The following is a 19,630-nucleotide window of genomic DNA, read 5'->3' on the forward strand; positions in this document are numbered from 1 at the left end:
GTCCACCCCAATGTAGGGAATTGGGCAGATGGCAGACAGTCTTTTTCCTGTCCATCCCGGGACACTCAGGCCCTGCTCTCCCCCAGCCTGCCCTGGGCTCCTGCCTCTTACAATCATTTCCTGGTGTATCACAGGCCCATCCTCCTGGAAGACTCCGTCGGGCTTCTGCTTCTCTAGGATCAGCCACTTGACAGCCCCACAGAGGACTTCAGAGTCAATGGCGATGAGGTTGGCGGCCAGGGAGAAGACCTTGACCACATAGGCTGTCAGCCTGGGGGCAGGGACAGAGCATGAGTCAATTGGCTCTGCGATCCAGAGACTGCCATCCCAGCCAAACACTGAGCAGAGAGGGTCGGGGCCCACCTGAGGACCCGGTGCTGCTCGTAGGCAGTGCTTAATGACCTAGGTCACTCAGCTAGTGGGCCCCATGACTCTAGCAGGTGGAGGGGTCCAGTGGCACAGGGCTATGTGGGAGAGACCAGCCTAGACGACCCCAGGCCAGGATCCAGGACCTGCTCAGAAGGGTGCAAAGCCATGGGCAGGCTCACCAAGTGCTGGATGGCCGGTTCTGGAAGGCTGCAAAGGCACTGTTGGGTTGTCTGAAGGCCAGCTGCTGGGTGTACCCTGTGGGGAAGAGGGAAGTGTCACCAGAGAAGCAGGGTCTGAGTGGAGACAGTGACTGGTATGGGTATATGCCAGGGAGGAGAGAGACTTAGAGAGGCGATGAGGATTCTGTAAAGAGCGGGACAGGGGTTCAGAGCGGAAAGAGGGTGCTCAGGACTGGGAGGGATGTGTGGAGGAGAGGGGATTCAGAGAGGGGAGGGCTTTCAAGGGGGTGCAGGGTCAATGGGACCTCCATGGGGGTGGGAGCTCAGAGGGGCCATGGTCTCAATGAGGGGAGAGCTCAGAGAGAGGCCTCAGAGTGGGGGTCTCCAAGAGGGTCAGGGGACACACCCTTCTTGATAATGTCCAGGGCATCCTGCCGCTTCTGAAGGCCAAACTTGTCCCACTGCTCGGTGTGGTCCAGGTAGTGCACCGCGATGACCGTGGGAGTCACCCCGATCATGTTCTGCTCCCCACAGCCCGAGGGGGTCACGATGAGGTGCTTCAGCCGCTCCCCATCGATGGAGTCTTCTGCCATCTGGGCCACTGGAGTCCCTGAAGCCAGGAGGAAGGATGGTGTTCAAGCGATGATACCCACTATGGGGTGAGGAGGGTCGGGGTTAGGGTTAGGGTTAGGGTTAAGGTTAGCTAACCCCAGCCTTCTCAGGCTCCAACCAGCAGGGCCAAAGAGACAGGGACAGCTGGGGGCTGGGGCATGTGACTGAAGCAGGGGCTGTCCCTGGGTTCTCTTGTTCCGCTAGTGGTAAAATAATTCCAGAAACAATTGTCCCAAATACTTATATAATGCTTAATGCTATTTGCCAAGCCCACTTCTAAGAGGACACTATATAGTATCTCATTCAGTCCTCCCAACAACCTTTAGATGCAGACACCACTTTTCACCTCCATCGCAAAGGAGGAGGCCATAGTCTCTCCCCCAAACCTAACAGCCCACAGGCTGCAAGGTGCCTTTCTAGCTTTTCTGTGCCTTCCCGCATCAGTCCTCTATCCTGGGCAATTAGTTCCAGAATTTCTGTCCTTGAATTCTACCACTTCTTATTTAAACTTATTTATCAGCCGAAGCTATCTGCTGAACTAAATACTAACGTCTATGAACAGATCAATGGGAGGCTGTTCCAGCTGAAGTGGAGGAGAGAGGCGCCACAGTCAAATATTCCGGAAAGTAGATGGGACTAGACTCCCTCTGCAGAGGTCACAGCCCCTGCACCTTCCTGGGGCCCCAGGGGTTGGACCAAGGGTGTCTCACCCTGCAGGAGGATACTGGTCTCCGACTCTGTGTCTGGGACTTGGTCGCTAAGGTCTGCAGCTGGGATCTCCTCACGCTGTACACCGTCTGTGGGTTGAATGGGAGACACCCGTGGCACCAGCCTCCTTTTGCCACACCCTGCGTCACCACCCAGGACTTGCCCCCTCTCCCACGGCTGACTCACGTTGGTGTTTTGCTGGTTCCAGTGTGCGAACGGCCACAGTTTTGTTCACTCTGATTCCTTCCGGCTGGACAGTGTGGACAGAACGGGGAGCCGGGGAATAAAAGGACAGACAGACCGACAGCTGGTCAGCAGGGCACTGTTCTGGGGATGACTGTGGCATACACATGACAGCATCTGCCGGTCTTAGCTGTGTGGCTGGGAGCCAGTGCCGTAACCTCTCGGAGCCTCAGCTTCCTTCCTTATAAGGAGGAGGCAATACAAACATCTACCGTGTACTGTTGTATGATTTAATAACAAAATTATAAATTAATCATGACAATATAACAAAGCCTTTAGAAATCTTCCTATATGCTTAGAAGCTTTCTCTATTTAGGTTAACTCATTTAATCTTAACAACAACGCAATGGACTGAGTACCATTATTATTACTCCCATTTTAAAGATGGGGAAACTGGAGAACAGAGAGGGGAGGTAACTTGCCCAGAGTCACACAGCTAATAGAACAGAACTGGGGTCTGAACCTGGCAGTCTGGCTCAAGACAGTGCCTCTCAATGGGTTAAATAAGATAAAAAATAAATTTTAAAAAGTAAAATTAAATTTAAAAATAAAATAAAATAATTCATTAGAAATAATAAATGAAATAATAGAAAAGAAAAAGTGCATACCTAAAAATTAAATTAAATTTTTAAAATTAATTCTTAAAACAAATGATTAAAGTAAATAAAAAATAATAAAATAAAATAAAATAAATAAAAAATAAAAATAAAATAAATGATTGTGCATAAGTATTTAGCACAATGTTAGGGGTTATCACAGACCCAACTCAAATTTTCATTATGTCTTCAGGTAAACCTTTATTGTGGATAGTAGGTGTTTTTTCTTTCCTAGAATCCATTCTCCTTTCACCTGGTAATAATGCCCAGATTTCCCTTTGCAGACTAAATATCCTCCCATGGCGTGCTTGTAGATATTTAACATTCAGCTCTCCAGGAAGATAAAAATCCTGATTTGTAGTGCTGCCAATTTCCCTGGTGTAAATATCCCCACTGTGATGATTTCATGCTACTAGTGTCAGTGAGTACAGAATCGGAGAGAGCTGGCCATCCAGGTTCTGGCACCACTGGGTTTTCTTTCCCACCAGAGCCTACACTGGGCCATATTGGGGCCCACAGCAAAAGAAAAAAATGTAGGCCTCTAAATATATACTTGAATTTTTTTATGGTAATATTATTCCAGAACATTAACATAATTGAAAAAAAAAGTGAGTTTGCTTCCCTTAAAGCCAGGAAAGAAAAATGATAACAAATTCTGGTTTGGGTATGAATAAAACATTTCAACATAAAATCACACTGTCATTGTTCACACATTTACTTTTCAAAGATCTGAGATTTTCTTCAACTACTTTAACAATCTGGGAAAAAATTAACCATATCAAACCCCAGGCACGTGTGTGGGGGCACTCACGTTTCCTGTTCGGGCTCCAGTATGACTTGGCTAGGCAGACACTGTCAGATCCTGCCTCTATTTAAAAAGTTTGCTATTTTGTTCATCACGGATATGTTTGGCATTAATTTTGATTTCTTAAACAATGATTGCATTAAAATATTAGTGATCTTGTTTATGATATCGTTTTGCTTTGAAATATCAATAAAAGATGATAGGAGTCTTTTATTGATGATTTGATCTCTTATTACATTTGAAAGTGTGGGAAAGAGTAGAAACTGAACTGTTAATGTATATTTTAAGGCTAAAAATCACAGGTAAAAATAGAACTTTCCTGTGCTCTCGTATCATATATTATTGGTTTATAAATTTTGGTCGGTGAAATATGTTTCCCCCAAATTTTAAAAGTCAAAACAAAACTCCTATACTGAAATGTGTTACGAAATATTGTATTTGATATGAAAACATATTTTAATGAAAAAATATATTATTTACCTTTATCGCTGAGGTTTTGGGCACCCCCTTAAACTGTCATGCCCAAGAAGAGAGTCCCACGTGCCTCCCCCTGATTGTGGCCCTGCTTTCAGACTTCCAGGGCTCCTAACCTCCCTAAAGTGGACATTGGACGTTATTAGTGTCTCAGAGTCGGGGGCTCAAAACTGAGTTGACAGCGTGAGGAGAGCAGGAGTCTTTTCTGAAGGACAAGAGGCAGCAGGTACCCCAAGGACTCACCACGACCTTCAGGGTCTTCTTGACACCGTCACTGATGAAGAACTCATAGACAGTCGCCTTGACCTCCACCTCCTGCAGGCCGATCTTCAGGGGCACAATGACGTAAGGCACAGCCAGCGAGGACTTGGGAGGAATGGTCAGAATCTGCTGGTGACGCTTCTTGGCAGTGGCCATGCTGCAGAAGGCTGGATTGTAGAGTAGTTCTACTCTCACCTGCCGGGGAGACAGTGTCAGGTCAGGGGCACATGCCCTGGTCCCCCCAACCCCCAAGCCTTCCTTCATGCCTCAGCTGCTCCAAGGACCCACCTTGAGCTTGTCCGCCTCCCGGTAGTTATAGAGGACGGCTCGGATCTCCACCTGCTCGTTCCGCACAACGGAGTAGGGCAGCCGCAGGTCGATGAAGAAATCTTGTACCACGGTCACCTCGTAGGGGTCAGCCACACAGATCCCTGCCCGGGGGGAACAGAACATGACTGTCAGGGGAAGGGGGTGGGCCAGGTGGTCAGGGTCCAGATTCAGCTCCAAGTTCCTACCCCTCCCAGGGTCTCAGGGCCTACCCCTGACCACGAGCCCAGCCTGTCTTTGCAGAAACCCATAGACTAAACAGTGTTAATGGTGATGAATTACAGGTGATAGTGGTTGCTGGGCATTGCCGTGACTTAGTGATGTCTCTGTTGTTTTACTCATAGACAGATGTGGAGGAAGAAAGCAGCTGGCCTAACTGAAGGGTCCATATCTGTGCCCCCCAAAATGGTAGCCCCAAGCCCATGTGGTCACTGGGCACTTGAAATGTGGCTAGCTTGAATGGGGACTGTCTTCTACTTTTATTTCATTCTAGTTAACTCAGATTTAAACTTCAAAGCCAGTGCTTATAAATATACTAAAAACTACTGAAATCATATATTTTCCAAGGGTGACTTTTGTGGCATGTAAATTACATCTCAATTTAAAAAATGGCGTTTGACTCAGTGATGGGAAAACTTTTTAAAGCATGTTTGGAGCAACTTGGTTATGCCAATCTGCTTTTCAACTGCAAATTTTGTGAATCCTAAAATACAGATCATATTTCTGATGAAAGCTTGTATCCTAATTGAGATGCACTCTAAGTGTAAAATGCTGTCCAGATTTTGAAGGTGTAGTACAAATAGAAGTAAAATAAAACATTAAAAATTCTGATATCTTAATAGGTTATTCTTAAATATCAATGGATTTATAATTGTAACAGTATTAGTAGTATAATAGGTATTTTGCAAACTTTTACAAAATGTGGCAACGATAATACTTTGGATATATTTGGGTAAAATAAAATGTATTCCTGAAATCGATTTCACCTTCTCCTTTCCCATGGGGCCACCAGAAGATGTAAAATGGCACGCACCGCCCACACCCCATCTTCAACAGGCAGCGCAAATCTACACTGACTGAAAATAACCCTCAACACAATGGTTACTTGTGACCAGATCAAAACCCAGCAAAGTGTTCATACAAGCAAAATTTGCAAAAACACTATCACATTAAACGTAATGTTACACTACTAAATTCATTCAAATGCAATAATTGTTTTTGCTCATTTTTCAAATGCAAAAAAAAAATCAGAAGCTTGGACAAAATCCTTATTTCCCAACTGACAGTGATTCGGTCACTGCCCTCGCGGTGTCTGCTACAGTCACAGCAGTGGGTGTTTACCTACCATTTGTTCTGACATTACTAAACTCCAGTTCCTTTTGGTATCACTATGGTATTTGAGAAAGCAGCTTCTTGGGCCATAAGTAGGGTTACCTCCAGGAAAACACAACGTTTTGTTAAATGCCGGCAGTCTGCATCGCCTGAAGAAGGCTAGACCACTTGCTCTCTCTTGTTAACAAAATAAAAAGGAGTTAAATAAGAATTGGAGAGGAGGTCAAGGCACCCTGGCACTGGACTGAGCTTTTCTCCTTGTATGAGATGAAAGGATGAAAAGAGAACTGAAAAAGAACGACTTCTGGCACACGATTCATGTCATTTTTAAGGCAGTGAAACAATTATTCTGTGTGATACTGTAACGGTGAATACATGTCACTATACATTTGTCCAAAGTCATAGAACTCACAGTTCCAAGCATTAACCCTAATGTCAATATGGACTCCAGTTAATGAGACTGTATCAATATTGGCCCATCGACTGTAACAAATGTACCACTAAAAATTCAAGATGTTAAGAAAGGGGAACCGAGGAAATGAGGTAACACTATACTTATTGCTCAATTATTTCTGTCAACCTAAAACTATTTTAAAAACCTGTTCAGGCCCTGGCCGTTGTGGCCCAGCTGGTTGGACATCCCGCAGACCAAAAGGTCACGTGTGTTCAATTCCCCATAAGGGCACATGCCTGGATTGTGGGTTTGGTCCCCAGACAAGGCGTGTGCAGGGGGCAACCAGTTGATGTTTCTCTCTCACACTGATAATTCTCTCCCTTTCTATCTCCCTCCCTTCCCCTCTCTCTAGAGTTAATAAAAGAAAAATAAATTCTTAAAAATCTGTTCAGGGCCTGGCCAGGTAGCTCAGTTAGGTAGAACGTCGCCCCGAAGCACCAAGGTTGCAGGGCTGATCTGTGGTCAGGGCACATACAAGAAACAACCGATGACGCATAAAGAAGTTTCCCTCTCTCCTCCTCCTCTCTCTCAAAATATAAAAAATGAAATAAAATAAAATAACAATTTGTTAATAAAAAAGGAATAACTTCTGATGCGTGGTTTGTGCTACTTAAGGAAGTATCTATGCATTGTGGAAAGACGTTTACCATTTCATAGATAAAATACACTCAACTCCAACAATGGTGGCTCAGGCTCACTGAACACTTACAGCGTGCTGGGCACGAATGTAAGGGCTTCACACGAATTCACTGTTAACAGTGCTCCCACCAGTGCTTGGAGGAGGGGCTGTTCCTATCCGGTCCATTTCATGGGGGAGCCCAGAGAGGCACAGGGACTTGATTACGGCCGTACAGCGGCCCACGCTGAGCTGCGCTGGAGTCTCAGGCCAAAGGAAAACCATGCGCCTGTGTGTGAATGGTTTCATTTGAGATCATCACTTGTTCAAGAAAAACTGCCAGAAAATTTCAATTCCTTCAATTAAAAACAAAGAAGCAGATTTTGAAAGTCTTGAAACCAGGAAATAATATAAGAGCAAAGTATAATTTATTATAGACTATAACTAAACAAAATGATAATACAGGAAATTCTGGCTCTGGTATAAATAAAATACTGACACTTAATATTGTGCGTTTTAGTGCACCTACTTTTTAATGTTTCAATATTTGTTGGCAAATGTAATGATCTAGAAAACGTGAGCCTTTGAGATACACAGAGACTGTGCAGATGGGCCACACATTTTCCTCTTGCCTCTCACTCCAGCGCGGCATGGCCGGCTCTGGTCTCCACTTAAAATTTGGCCATTTTGTTCATCACGGATTTTGGGGGCATTCACTTTTATTTTTGAAACACTACTGCAGTGAAATTGTATTTATCTTGATGACTAAGTTCTTTGGCCCCCACCTATATTTTGCACTAAAAGGCAGTGCCTTGCTGTCCTCACCCCACTCCCCACCCCGCTAGAAACCACCACATTCGGCTAGAGCGCCTCAGGGTTTCACCCCAGCTGGGGGCGTCCAGGGACAGGTACACCTGTTTGCCATGTTTCACAACCTGACCACCGATGTTTCAGTCTCCCTTTTCATCCTGCTTCCTCTTTCTTCTTAATCACTTGGCCCACTATCATGTCCACATCACCTCCTTAAACATTGCCGGGTCTGTGAATTATTCTGTACAATACTGTGAAGGTGGCTGGTGCCCTGGCGCACTCGACCAAACCCAGAGAGTGTGCAACACCACGTGTGAGCCCTAAGGTCAGCTATGAACTGGGGTGATCATTGTTGATGACAACAAATGCAGTACTCTGGTGGGGGATGTTGATGGGGGGAAGCTGTGATGGGGTGGGGGGTAGGGAGTATGTAGGAAATCTCTGTACTTTCTGCTCAATTTTGCTGTGAAATTAAAACTGCTCTAAAAAGAAAATCAATTCAAAAAAGGAAAAGCACTGACACCCACAGTCTAGACTCTGAGGCACTCCTCCCCTACCCGGCAACCGGGGGGGAGGCACAGTGCCAGCCACCAAGAAGCAGAGGGTCTTGGGGATGGATGAGAAAAAGAAAATGCCCAGGGCCCTGGGCCCTGCCTTCCAAGAAGCCACCATCTCTCACCTTTCTTGTCAGACAAGCTCACAGCCTGGATCTCCCAGGTGGTGATGGAGTCTTTCAAAAACACCTTCATGATCTTCGTGGAGACCCTAGATGGGGGAGCAGTGGGGGCATTAGGAGATGTGGAGGAGGGGGCGAGCGGGTATGGAGGGGCCCCAGGGGACAGGTTGGGGGGAGCGGGGGTGGGCACATGGAGGTAGCCCAACACTTGGTTTTTCTAGGTTGTGGGGTTCCACTGTGATTCCTGAACACAGAGGGAGTTGGGATGCGTGCAGATGAAAGGGTCTGGTCTCGGGTATTGGTAGGAACTGGCCTGGGGTGGGGTGAAATGGGGGGTTTCCAAGCCTTACCCATTTTTCTCTGGCTCCTTTAATTCCTCAACGGTCCACAGCCAGCTCTCAGGGAACTGGCTTCGGGAAATGATGTCTTCTTCCGGAATGATGTCCTCATCCAGGTCACCTGGGAAGGTGGGGGGCAACCTGGGTTTAGAACAGACCACGCCCCTGCTCTGCCCTTATATGCTCATCTCCGCAGCCCTGGCAGTTCCTAGCAGAAAAACACACCCATGGCCACCTGATGGCTTTGGGGTGGGGGCCCAGGCATGTCTGCCTTTGAGGGTTTCTGCCTCCATAAAAATATTAAAAGTCAGCCCTGGCTGGTGTAGCTCAGTGGACTGAGTGCAGGCCTGCGAATCAAAGGGTCGCTGATTCGATTCCCAGTCTAGGGCACATGTCTGGGTTTCGGGCCAGGTCCCTAGCAGGGAGGGTGTAAGAGGCAACCACACACTGATGTGTCTTTGTCTCTCTTTCTCCTTCCCTTCCCCTCTCTCTAAAAAACAAATAAAATCTTTAAAACATATATTAAAAGTCATATCTTACAACTGTGTTGGTATAAAAGGCAAAAATAATCCAGGCTGGTTTTGTTCCTCTCCCCGGATTCCCACAGAAATGAAAGCACTTGAGGCAGCTTCTAAAGGCATCATGACCACAGGCGCTGTGCCTGCTGCATCTGAAGTCCCACTGGTCCAGAGAGCAACCAGCTGAGTGGGGGGGAGACTCCTGGCTTGATGGAGACCCTGAAGAGGTGGGGGTCTCTCTAACCAGTTGGACACCATCAGCCAGCAAACAAAGCTGGGCTGGAAAAGGGTCCACCCCTGGCTGGGCTCTCCTCAAAAATGATGGACAGATTTTAATTTGTCTGTCTAACAACAGAGTAGATGGAATTCCATACACGCCTACACTCACTCGTGCTCTGGAATAACCCATCCAAGTGCCTCTGGGGGTACTAACATTTAAGCAGTCCTCTGTTTCACCCCCAATGGACTGAAAATAAATCCCTACATGCATGTAAACCTTACCCCAGCAGATCAGAGCTCTGTCTAATTCCTCAGTAGCCTTACCTCCTCTTTGCAAAAGAAAGTCTACGTCACCGGAGTAAAGAGCCGCATGCCTCGTTGTTACAATTCGCAAAGAGATTGAAGGTAGAGGCCTTTGCTCCTGTGTGTGGGGAATCTTTGTGTCTTTGGGGGTGGAGGGATGAAGGGGGCGCTGGCTTTCCAGCTAAAAGAATTTAGAAATATTTGCTCATTTTGGCAGCAGCTGCCTTTGAGAGGAGGCTGCTGATTTCTAAGCCCTACCCCCCAAAAGTGCAGCTGCGTACAAACATCACGGGTTGCCATGTAAGACACCCACCCGTATCTGCTCTCCTAAAGGCTAAGATCTTCAAGGCTAAGGGAAAATTGATCTTTGGGGGAAATCTCTCTCGACTTAAATTTTAAAAGCTAAAAGAAACTTTTAGCTAAGAAGGAACGAAGAGGCACTTCACAAAGGAGACCCACGGCAGACACCACCTGAGTCACGTGCTCAGGCTGCACGGCAACAGCGAAGGGACCAATCAGGGTCACGCGCCTCCCGATAGGAGGCTCCCAGGACAACGCAGTATCTTCTACGACAGTTCTGCCACGAATGTGCAACCTGCATGTGCTCATGAAGAAACACCAGACAGGCCCAAATTGCTGGACCATCTTCCAGTTGTCTGGCCTGAGTACGTCATGTTTGCGTGTCAAGGACGTGAAAGTCCCGGAAAGACTGAAGGGCTGCGGGGCGGGGCGGGCACGAGGAGGCTGTCGGGACACAGCAGACACACAAGTGCAACCTGCGACTGAGCCGCACTCTTTTCCTCTGGGGGACAAGACCAGGCGCCAAACTTCCAGGGGCCGCGGGAACTAGGTGCTGGGAACAGATCGGCACGAACGCACGGATTCTGACTGTGCTGCTCTGGGTTTCGGGGGTAGCTTTGCCTCCAGAGAATCCACGCTGAACTGTTCCCAACTATTAAACGGTTCAGGGGGAAACGGTTCTAAACCTGCACAAGGGTCTGTCTGCGAGGTAAAGGCTGTCTAAAGAAAAAAGGATAATAATTTTTGCATTAGTCCACCAGCCTGCCCCTGTAAAGGTTTCCCAACCTTCCTTAGGGTTTAAGCAAAGGCGTTCTTTTTTTGTTCCCTTTTATCCAGTGACTGATAACATAATTTCCCTCAGTTTCACAAGCCATGCACACTTGCTCTTGCTCTTGGAACTCAGTGTGATTGACACAATTTCCAGCCCCTCTCTGACAGGGCTCCCCGCCCCCGCCCCCCACCGTCCCACCCGGACTCACTCCTGGCCAGCCCCAGTGAGCCTTGCCGGTTGAGCTGGACCCGCAGCTGGGTGATGTAGTTGCAGCAGTCCAGGAAGGCGTCCACACAGGCCTTGCCCTGGAGGATGAACCGCGACCGGCGCTGGCACGGGTACTTCATGAGGTTGTCCCGCATGCCATCCTCGCAGCACTTGCGCAGCTCCTTGCTCTGGTACTTGCCCGCTGTGAGAGCACACGCCTGGTCACGCCTTCCTCGGCCACTGCGCCACTGCGGGGAGAGGCCTTCCCCACACCCCTCCTCCCGCTTTGCTGGGGTCTCAGGGGACAAGGTGTAAGGGTGAGGGGGGTGGAGGAGGGCTCCCACCTTTGCCCATCTTCTTCTCCATGAGCTGCACGGAGCGGCGGCGCCGGGTGGCTGGCTTGGGGCACTGTACATCTAAGGGGCGAGGGGATGGAACAATGATTAAGCGCTGACTGCCTGTCCTTGGTTTACAGCTCCCGGTAGCCAAGAGGTAGGAGTGTTATTGCTCCCATCTCACAGATGAAGAAACTGAGGCTTGGAGAGGAAAGTGATTTGCTAGTGGGTGGTGGAGGCAGCACTTGAACCCAGGGTCCTCTGATCCCATCTAGGGGTAGAAGTGCTGCCCCTCTCTGGATGTCCACTGGCCAAAGACTCACCTGACCTCTGCTCTGTCTCCAGGCCTTTGTTGGTCATGAAGGCCAGCCCTGCATCCATAAAGACACCCGCATAGTTCTTTCCACTGCCCGGCGTGCAGCCAATGTCTGCCTTCTCCACCGTGTCCCAGATCTGTGGGTGGGGGGGGCGGGGTCAAGGGCAGGCAGAGGCCAGGCAAGCAGTGCCTGCACCAGCTCGCTGACACACCCACCCAACCTCACCTGCGTCCTCATCCCAGCCCCCCGACACTCCACAGTGGACGATCCGGAGTGTGCTGCTGCTGGATCCAGAGCTGGGCCCGTTGCCATGACCACCCCCAGCTTAGACCATGTCCATCCACATTTCTATCTGCAACTTCACCTTCAGCCCATCCCCACATCTGTGTCCATTTTGACCTCTACACTCAACCCACACCCTCCTCCACATCATTGGTTCTCCCCAGAGCCATTCCCACCTCCACCCAAAGCCATCTCTCTGCCTCTGCCATCTTTCACCCAACCTCTGCAACATGGGGGCGTACCTTATTCTGAGTCAGCCTGTTCTTCTTATTCAGCACAAACACGCCCTTGTCCACTGCGACCAGCCCTACTCGAGCCCCCTGGTTACCCTCGATCTTGAGTGATATCTGTTGTCCAGGTAGATGCTGCTGCTTTCCCTCCTTCAGGGCATTTTTCACCACCAGCTGTGAGGAGGTTGGAGAGGCGGGAGGGAGAAGTCAGCCCAGCAAGGCCCCAGCCTTGGTTGGTCAAGGACAGAGGGGGTCCTAGTCTGGTCTGGAAGGAGGGAAAGGTGGAGACAGAGAGAAAAGAAGGGAGATGTGCAGAACCAATGTCAGGTAGAGTGTCAAGAAAAGAGAAAACTCCCTGGCTGGTGTAGCTCAGTGGACTGAGCACGGGCCTGAGAACCAAAGGGTTGTCGGTTCGACTCCCAGTTAGGGCATATGCCTGGGTTGTGGGCCAAGTCCCCAGTAGGGGATTTGTAAGAGGCAACCACACAATTATGTTTCTCTCCCTCTCTTTCTCCTCCCCTTCCTCTCTCTCTAAAAATAAATAAATAAAAATCTAAAGAAAACAGAAAACTGGAAGCAAGAGAGCTACTGAGACTAAAACAGGGGAAAAAAACAAGATGGAAAAAAGGAGGGAGAAGCAGGAACTCTACAAACAGGGGAGAAACATGGATTCTGAAGGATGGAGGGAGGTGGAGACAGAGAAAGCAATGGCCAGGGAGAGTCCTAAGATGGGCACAGAGGGACTCAGCGACACTTACGTTGCCCACACACGAGTCCTTGACATCCACCCACACAGAATCTGCTACCACTTCCCTCTGGCCATTTTTGCCAATCAGTGTGTAATAGGCCACCAGGCGGAAGGAAGGAATAAAGTCGGTCGTGATGGTCAGAGGCAGCACTACCAGGTCCTGGCCGGCCTCCCGCTCCTGGCGTCTCACCTTCAACAGCTTCCCCTTGTTCATGATCTGGGGGGACAGGTTGGCATGAGGACTGGGAAGGCGGGAGGGCGGAGGGGGGCATCTGGGATGCTGGAGAAGTGAGGAGGAGGGGGGTCTGGGGGCTCTAGAAAGCCACGGACCAGGTAGGTATAGTATCTGATCTTGGCATCCAGGCCAGGGTCCATTCGCAGGTGAAAGTTGACATTGAGCGTGTCCCCTGGCTTGAGCTCCACACGGGGCACAGAGAGGTGCAGGTAGTTGTTGGAGTTGCCCATGGTGCTGTAGGGTAGGGCCTGCATTTTATTGGTGGCCTGTCGCTCCTCCGGGAGGCCCTCCTTCATCGTGCGCACCTGAGCAGGGAGAGAGGGAGCATGTTGGCAGCCTGGAGATGCCCACGTCCTGATGCCCGGGCCCTGGGAATACGGCACCTCACATGACAAGAGGACTTTGCAGACGGGATTGAGTTAAGGATCTGGACATGGGGAGACTATCTGAGGTTATCCAGGTGGGTCCAATGTCATCAGAAGGGTCCTTATAAGACATCTATACAGATGGCAGGACCCCACTCTGTACACAAGAAGCCCCTGTGTAAATGAAACATCTCTATGTGAGTGGCAAGACCCACTGATGCAAAGGGAAGGGCCCCGCTGTGAACATGACAAGGTCCCGTTGTACAAACATTAGGGCCCCGCTGCACAGTTAAGTCCACAGTTTCCCTGGGGTGGGGTCCTGAGGTTGGTGCAGACTCACAGTGATGGTCAGGGGCTGCAGGCTCTTCTGTGTGTTGATGATCAGCTTGGCCATGCCGTCATCCTGCGTGAGAGACTGCACCTGGGAGGAGCCCTGAGTCGCCACGGGGATGCGGCGCGCAGGGGAGCCATCAGGGTTCGTCACAAACACCTGTGGGTGCAGGGATAGGTGGAGGAGTTACCAAACCTAGCAGTGTGGCCAGTGCTCAGGAGTGTGGTGGGGAAGGGTAACCCCGCCCCAGGTCTCACCATTAGGTCAAAGGGCATGGCAGGTTTGAAGAACCTAGGCGTCTTGGTGAAGTGGATCTGGTAGGGGGAGGTCACGATGGGGATCCCACTGCGCTCTGCCTCCACCATGTCGCTGCCTGAGGGGGCCAGCTGTGAGGGTGGGCTCCTGGGCTAGCCCTCAGGACCAGGCCTCCCCCCTCAGATTGGACCCTGCCTTCATACTGGACCTCCCTCCTCAGACTGGGCTCCCCCATTGGACTGACCCCACCTTCGTCTGGGCTGCCTCCCTCAGATAGGGTCTTACAGCTTCACTGAGGGCCTCCTCCCTCTCGCTGAGCCCCCTCCATCAGACTGGGTTTTGTACCTCACACTGGGCCCCACCTTCACTCTGGGCCTCCTCCCTCAGCTGGGCCTCGCCCCTCAGACTGGTCTGTGTGGTGGTGCTGAGCCTGCGCCCTCAGCCAGGCCTCACCTGAGTGCAGGATGACGGTGACGGACACGTACAATGACTTTCCCACTAGGGCGTCCTCTCGGGAGGGCTGCACCCCATTGAGCAGGACCTGTCGCTTCAGCACAGCCTCCCCAGTGCCATCTTCGATCTGGTGTAAGAAATGCAGGCTCAGAGAGGAGCAGGACCCAGGTGGGGAGGGGCTCAGGAGAGGGAGAGGGAGGGGGTCAGAGTGGAGGAAGCTCAGGGGGGCCTCTAGCAGGTACCAGAACACGGGTGAGTGACTGGGACAGTGAAATCCTCTGGTCACCATCCTGGACCCCAAAGATGACAAAGCCTGTTCCATCCACATTCTTCCCATACAAGAACCTGTGCAGTGAGGAGAGTGTCAGATTCTCCCCTCCCGAGAAGCTGAGTCTCCCCCCAAATTCCACCGGCCATGGTGAGGACCCGGGATCTCCAGCCACTCACCTCACCTTCACCTGGCCCTTACTTAGTCCTTCACCTGGTCTCTCACCTGACCCCTAACCGGGTCCCCATCTGACCTCTCACCTGGCCGTAATGGTGACTTCCAGGCCATTGGGGTCATCAATGTAGTAGAATTTCTCTGCAGGCTCCACTTGGACCTCAAAACTGGGCAGCACTGGTGGGGAGAGAGGGCACTGGTGGGGCACCCAGTGCAGAGCCCAGTGTTACGGGGCCCCACACCCCGGCTTCCTCCTCCCCTTACCGTATTCCTTCACTTCAAACTCCGTGGAGAAGACCTGCTGAGGGGAGTCTTCGTAGTGGGCCAGTATCTTCCACTGTCCCATGCTGTGGGGAAGGCAGGTGAGTGATCTGGCCACACCTGGCAGCCCCCCACTCCTTCTTCTGGGATAGGGGAGCCCCAACCCCCCTCCAGGATGGCCTGACGTACTTGACCAGCTCTGGGATATTCCAAGACAAGGGCAAGATGCCAAACTGGTTGTGAGAAGAGAGGGAGTCCCGCTTGACAGGAATGTCATCAGGGGTCTGTAGGTAGAAAGGGGGGTGTGGCTTTTCAGAGACCAGGCTTAGCCCCTGGGCTCTCCTGTCCCTCTCCGTCTGACACTGTCTGTGTCACGTCTGCAGAAGCAGTGGTTAAGAACGTGGATCTGAGTTCGCCAGCCTGGGCTCAAATCCCACTGTGTCATCTACAAGCTGTGTGACCTTGAGCAAGTTACTTAACCTCTCTGAGATAAATATAGCCACTACAGCACTGGCTTGGGGCATAGTTCATGTGATCAGGAGCCCATTATGATGAGTGTCCCCTGATTATTAAGAATCACTGGAATTTTTTGTGCAGGACACTAGGCTAAGCATTTGATTTGTCCTAAGCCATACATATCGCCTACATTCAACTTTTTGATCTACAAAAATAGCAAATTTCATGTACATATATTCTTTCTTTCTTTTTTTTTTTTAACATCAGGAGACATTACATAAACATCTGTTTTTCTGGCTTCTCTTGGCAATTGGGGCAACTGACTAATGCGCTCCTGTACGCACCGGTAATGTTTCACCTCCTCTGTCCTTTCCCCTTCCCTGCCTCCTCTCTTCCGGTCCATTTTTATTAAAGCCCAGCACAGGCCAAGCACTTTGTGGAACTCAGGAAATAAGGCCCTGAACAAACACATTAAAAACTCCTTCCCCTAGGGAATTTAGGTTCCACAGAGGCTGGTGGAGGGGGCAATTAATAAATGAATAAATCCAATGTATACAATGCCAAAGGATGGCAGGGTAGGAGGAGAATGGGGTGCGTGTGGGTGTGGGGGGCAGGATGCAATTTTACAGGGTGCTCACAGTGGCCTCGCTGTAAAATTGGGACATTGCTAACATTTAAGCAAAATTTCGAAGGAGATGAGGGTCAAGTGGTGTGGCCATTTGGAGGAATAGAGTTTTCCAAGCAGAGGGAACAACCAGTACAAAGGTCCTGGGGCAGGACCATGTCTCAGGTGTCAGAGGAACAGCCAGGAGGGCCCTGTGGCTGGAGCAGCTGAGTGAGTGAGGGGGAGAGAGGGAGGAGGTAAGGGGAGGGAGGGGACCGTGGCAGGTCATGCAGGGCCTTGTGGGCCACAGAAGGACTTGGGCTTTTACCTGGAAGGAAGTGGAAACCCTGGAAGGCTGTGGCAATGGACCTGACCCAGGAGCTCACAGGCGCCTCCTGGCTGCAGTAGGTGGAACAGACTACTGCATAGAATTATGTCATTATCCCACTCTTCCAATGAGAAAACTGAGGCTCCGGAAGGTGAGTGGCCTGGCCAGAGTCACAGGGACCAGGGATTTATCTGGAGCTGGAAGCCAGGGTACAAGCTTTGCTCCACACTGTCACCCTGGGTCCCTGCCCATCTCTAGACCTCTGTGTTTGTGCCTCTCTCTATATAGTTCTTTGCTTTTGGGCTTCTGCTGCTGTGACTTTTCCAGTGTCTCTTTCTCTGTCTCAAGTTCTCTCTGGCACTCCCTGAGTCTCTGGCCCAAGTGTGTCTGGGGCCCTGGCTGGCTCGTACCTCAATGCTGACGATAACCGTCCGGCCCACGGGCAGCAGCTTGTGGTCAACAGTGAAGATTCGATAGAGGACTAGGAGGTGGAGGGAGAGAGAGGGACAGCTCAGTGAGGCTCTCCCCGCTCCCCCCACCAATGACCCAGGCCTGGTCACTAAGTCACCCACCAGCCCCTTACCCGTGGAGCCTGGGGTGTAGATGGTCTTGTCTGTCTGGATAAAGAGGTACCCGCTCTGAAGGCTGACTAGCACCACCTTTTCCACTGGATCGTTCCCGAAGGCCGCCTGGACAATCACAAACTTGTTCCCCTTCTGTGATCTTAACTCCTTGTTGGCTGGGATCTAGGCATGGACCAGAGCATCAGGCATCAGCAGAGGTCTGCTCCAGGGCCCCTTGCCCACTGTCCAGTCTCTAGGCTTTTGGCTGGGTCCACATCTACCCCTCCTCACCACAGAGCCTGCCCATCATTCCTGGCCTCTCGAGTTTGCCCAGGTTTGGGGAGGGGGAGTACTCAGAGAGGGGGCAAGGGCAAGAGAGAGGCTAGGGGTCAGAGAGAGGAGGAGACTCAGAGAGGAGAGGGGATCTGAAGGAAGAAAGAGCTTAAAGAGGAAAGGCTCAGGAGGGAGGTAAGGTCAGGCTTGGAAGGGAAGGGGCTGAGTGCGGGGAGGGCTCAGAAGCGGCAGGGCCAATAAAAGATAGGTCCCAAATGGGGAGGAGACTCAAAGAGGGGAAGGGGCTAAGGAAGAGAAGGGGCTCATAAGGGGCGGGATTCCAACGGGGAGGAGATCGAGAGCGGAGCGGGGCGGGGCATCAGCGGGGCGGGGCTCCAGTGTGCACCCACCTTGATGGTGACGTTGCTCAGGTAACCGTTGGCCCCGTTCAGCAGGGTGTTGTCGCTGAACAGCACCTGCTTCTTGGCTGGGAAGTCGTACACGGTGACTGTTACTTGAACGTCACCTTGCAGATCGTGGGCCTCCAGCACCACAGTCTCCTCGTTCTCCAACCGCAGGACGTTGGGGGTAATCAAGGAGTACCTGCGGGAGAAGTGCAGGGGGTTATCCCAAACACCTTCAGGGGTCAGCGTCTGCCCCAGTCCCTGGTCCTGGAGGGGATCCAGTGATTGGCAGTGGCTCAGGGGCTGCAGGGCCTATCAACCCCTGAACCTCAAAACCAGAACTAGCAAGTCCCCCAATTCTCTAGATTTCCAAATGCACAATCGGGGAGCCCACAAATATACTCCTGAAGCCCTTATCTCTAAACTAAACCCCAAGTCTCTAAACCTCAGGCACCGCAAAGGATACATACCCAAATTCACATATACCAAACCTTTAAACCTCAAATCTTGAACACCCAAGCCTCTACCTAAACCTCTAACACCTCGCGCCTATAAATACAACCAATCCACCCCTCACCCCACCGCCAGCCAACAGAAACCCACACCACATCTCGACAAATGCCGGAACTGCAAACTTCCAAATCCCATGAAGGCCAAACGGCCCCGTCCACAGAATCACTGACCACGTGCACCATAACCCTACAGACCCCCAGTGTTATGAACACTCAGCCCACTTCACAACGTCTGAATTCCACAAATGGCCAACCTTACGCTCTCAAAGGCACAGGCAGTAACTTTTATTGACATTTATTAACATTCCAACCCACTAACTCCTCCCCCACAGACACACGAATGCACCTGAATTTTACAGGGACCTGAACCCACAAATGCCCACCTCAGAAGTCCCTTTGTTTGGGGTGGGGTCGTGACTACTCACATGGGGTCCCCTAGGGCCAGGGGGAGACTGGTCAGCAGCAGGAGCAGCAGGCTGGGACCTGAGGCAGGCCCCATGGTACAGGGATAGTGGAGGGACAGAGGGACTGAGGGACAGAAGGAGAGGCAGGGAGAAGTGAGCAAAGGCCTCTGGAGGCCTCCTTTTATCTGGCTCCCGCTTTTCCTACACTCAGCCCGGCCCTCTGCTCCCCGTGGCCTCTCCCCTCGCTGGGGCTGCCCCTGATTTCTCAACACCATTTCCTAAGCTTTTCAATTCTCCAGGCCAGCATTTCAGCATTTCCTGGAGTAAGTAACCTGAGGACATGTTCTCCTTCAACAAGAACACAACTGCCGGCTGTCCTGAGGGCCTCCCTCAGGGGCAAGGCCAGCCAGTGAGCAGGGCCCTTTCCCTGTTACACCCTTTTTATAGTAAAGGAACACTGAGGGCCAGAGACCCCCACCCCACCGACCTCAGATATCTGGGCCTGGCTCCCAGGCCAGTTTTGTCCCTGAATTTACTAACCACGCCCTTCTACGAATCCATCTCTATGCTGGCAGTTAGAGTCCCACTTCCAGAGTCTTCTGTGCTGGGGTAGGGATGGGGGACAGAGTTCAGCACAGACATTCCTAGCCCCTTGGAGTGTTAACTCAAATGGAGAAGAACTCTACTTCTTGGCGGATCAGACAAGGCTTCTT

General features: G+C 50.9%; 1 protein-coding gene across 1 annotated transcript in view; it reads right to left on the reverse strand.

The window, feature by feature from the left end:
• C3 (complement C3) overlaps nucleotides 1–19,096 on the reverse strand; it is a 30,670-nt gene extending 11,574 nt beyond the window's left edge. Inside the window, exons 1-26 of the mRNA XM_024568903.4 lie at nucleotides 18,939–19,096; nucleotides 18,008–18,200; nucleotides 17,345–17,507; nucleotides 17,172–17,242; nucleotides 15,563–15,657; nucleotides 15,377–15,459; nucleotides 15,199–15,289; nucleotides 14,913–15,015; nucleotides 14,671–14,797; nucleotides 14,220–14,335; nucleotides 13,972–14,121; nucleotides 13,362–13,571; nucleotides 13,042–13,248; nucleotides 12,296–12,457; nucleotides 11,778–11,907; nucleotides 11,464–11,535; nucleotides 11,121–11,321; nucleotides 8,813–8,921; nucleotides 8,466–8,551; nucleotides 4,536–4,678; nucleotides 4,230–4,442; nucleotides 2,055–2,118; nucleotides 1,871–1,957; nucleotides 955–1,158; nucleotides 549–624; nucleotides 112–271 (exon numbers count right to left, since the gene is read on the reverse strand). Coding sequence (XP_024424671.2) covers nucleotides 112–271; nucleotides 549–624; nucleotides 955–1,158; nucleotides 1,871–1,957; nucleotides 2,055–2,118; nucleotides 4,230–4,442; nucleotides 4,536–4,678; nucleotides 8,466–8,551; nucleotides 8,813–8,921; nucleotides 11,121–11,321; nucleotides 11,464–11,535; nucleotides 11,778–11,907; nucleotides 12,296–12,457; nucleotides 13,042–13,248; nucleotides 13,362–13,571; nucleotides 13,972–14,121; nucleotides 14,220–14,335; nucleotides 14,671–14,797; nucleotides 14,913–15,015; nucleotides 15,199–15,289; nucleotides 15,377–15,459; nucleotides 15,563–15,657; nucleotides 17,172–17,242; nucleotides 17,345–17,507; nucleotides 18,008–18,200; nucleotides 18,939–19,012 — 3,390 coding nt within the window. The 5' untranslated portion in view covers nucleotides 19,013–19,096. The remainder of the gene's footprint in view (nucleotides 1–111; nucleotides 272–548; nucleotides 625–954; nucleotides 1,159–1,870; nucleotides 1,958–2,054; nucleotides 2,119–4,229; nucleotides 4,443–4,535; nucleotides 4,679–8,465; nucleotides 8,552–8,812; nucleotides 8,922–11,120; nucleotides 11,322–11,463; nucleotides 11,536–11,777; nucleotides 11,908–12,295; nucleotides 12,458–13,041; nucleotides 13,249–13,361; nucleotides 13,572–13,971; nucleotides 14,122–14,219; nucleotides 14,336–14,670; nucleotides 14,798–14,912; nucleotides 15,016–15,198; nucleotides 15,290–15,376; nucleotides 15,460–15,562; nucleotides 15,658–17,171; nucleotides 17,243–17,344; nucleotides 17,508–18,007; nucleotides 18,201–18,938) is intronic.
• Between the last annotated feature and the right edge of the window lie 534 nt (nucleotides 19,097–19,630).

This window comes from Desmodus rotundus, chromosome 9 (assembly GCF_022682495.2).
Source record: "Desmodus rotundus isolate HL8 chromosome 9, HLdesRot8A.1, whole genome shotgun sequence".
Lineage (NCBI taxonomy): Eukaryota > Metazoa > Chordata > Mammalia > Chiroptera > Phyllostomidae > Desmodus > Desmodus rotundus.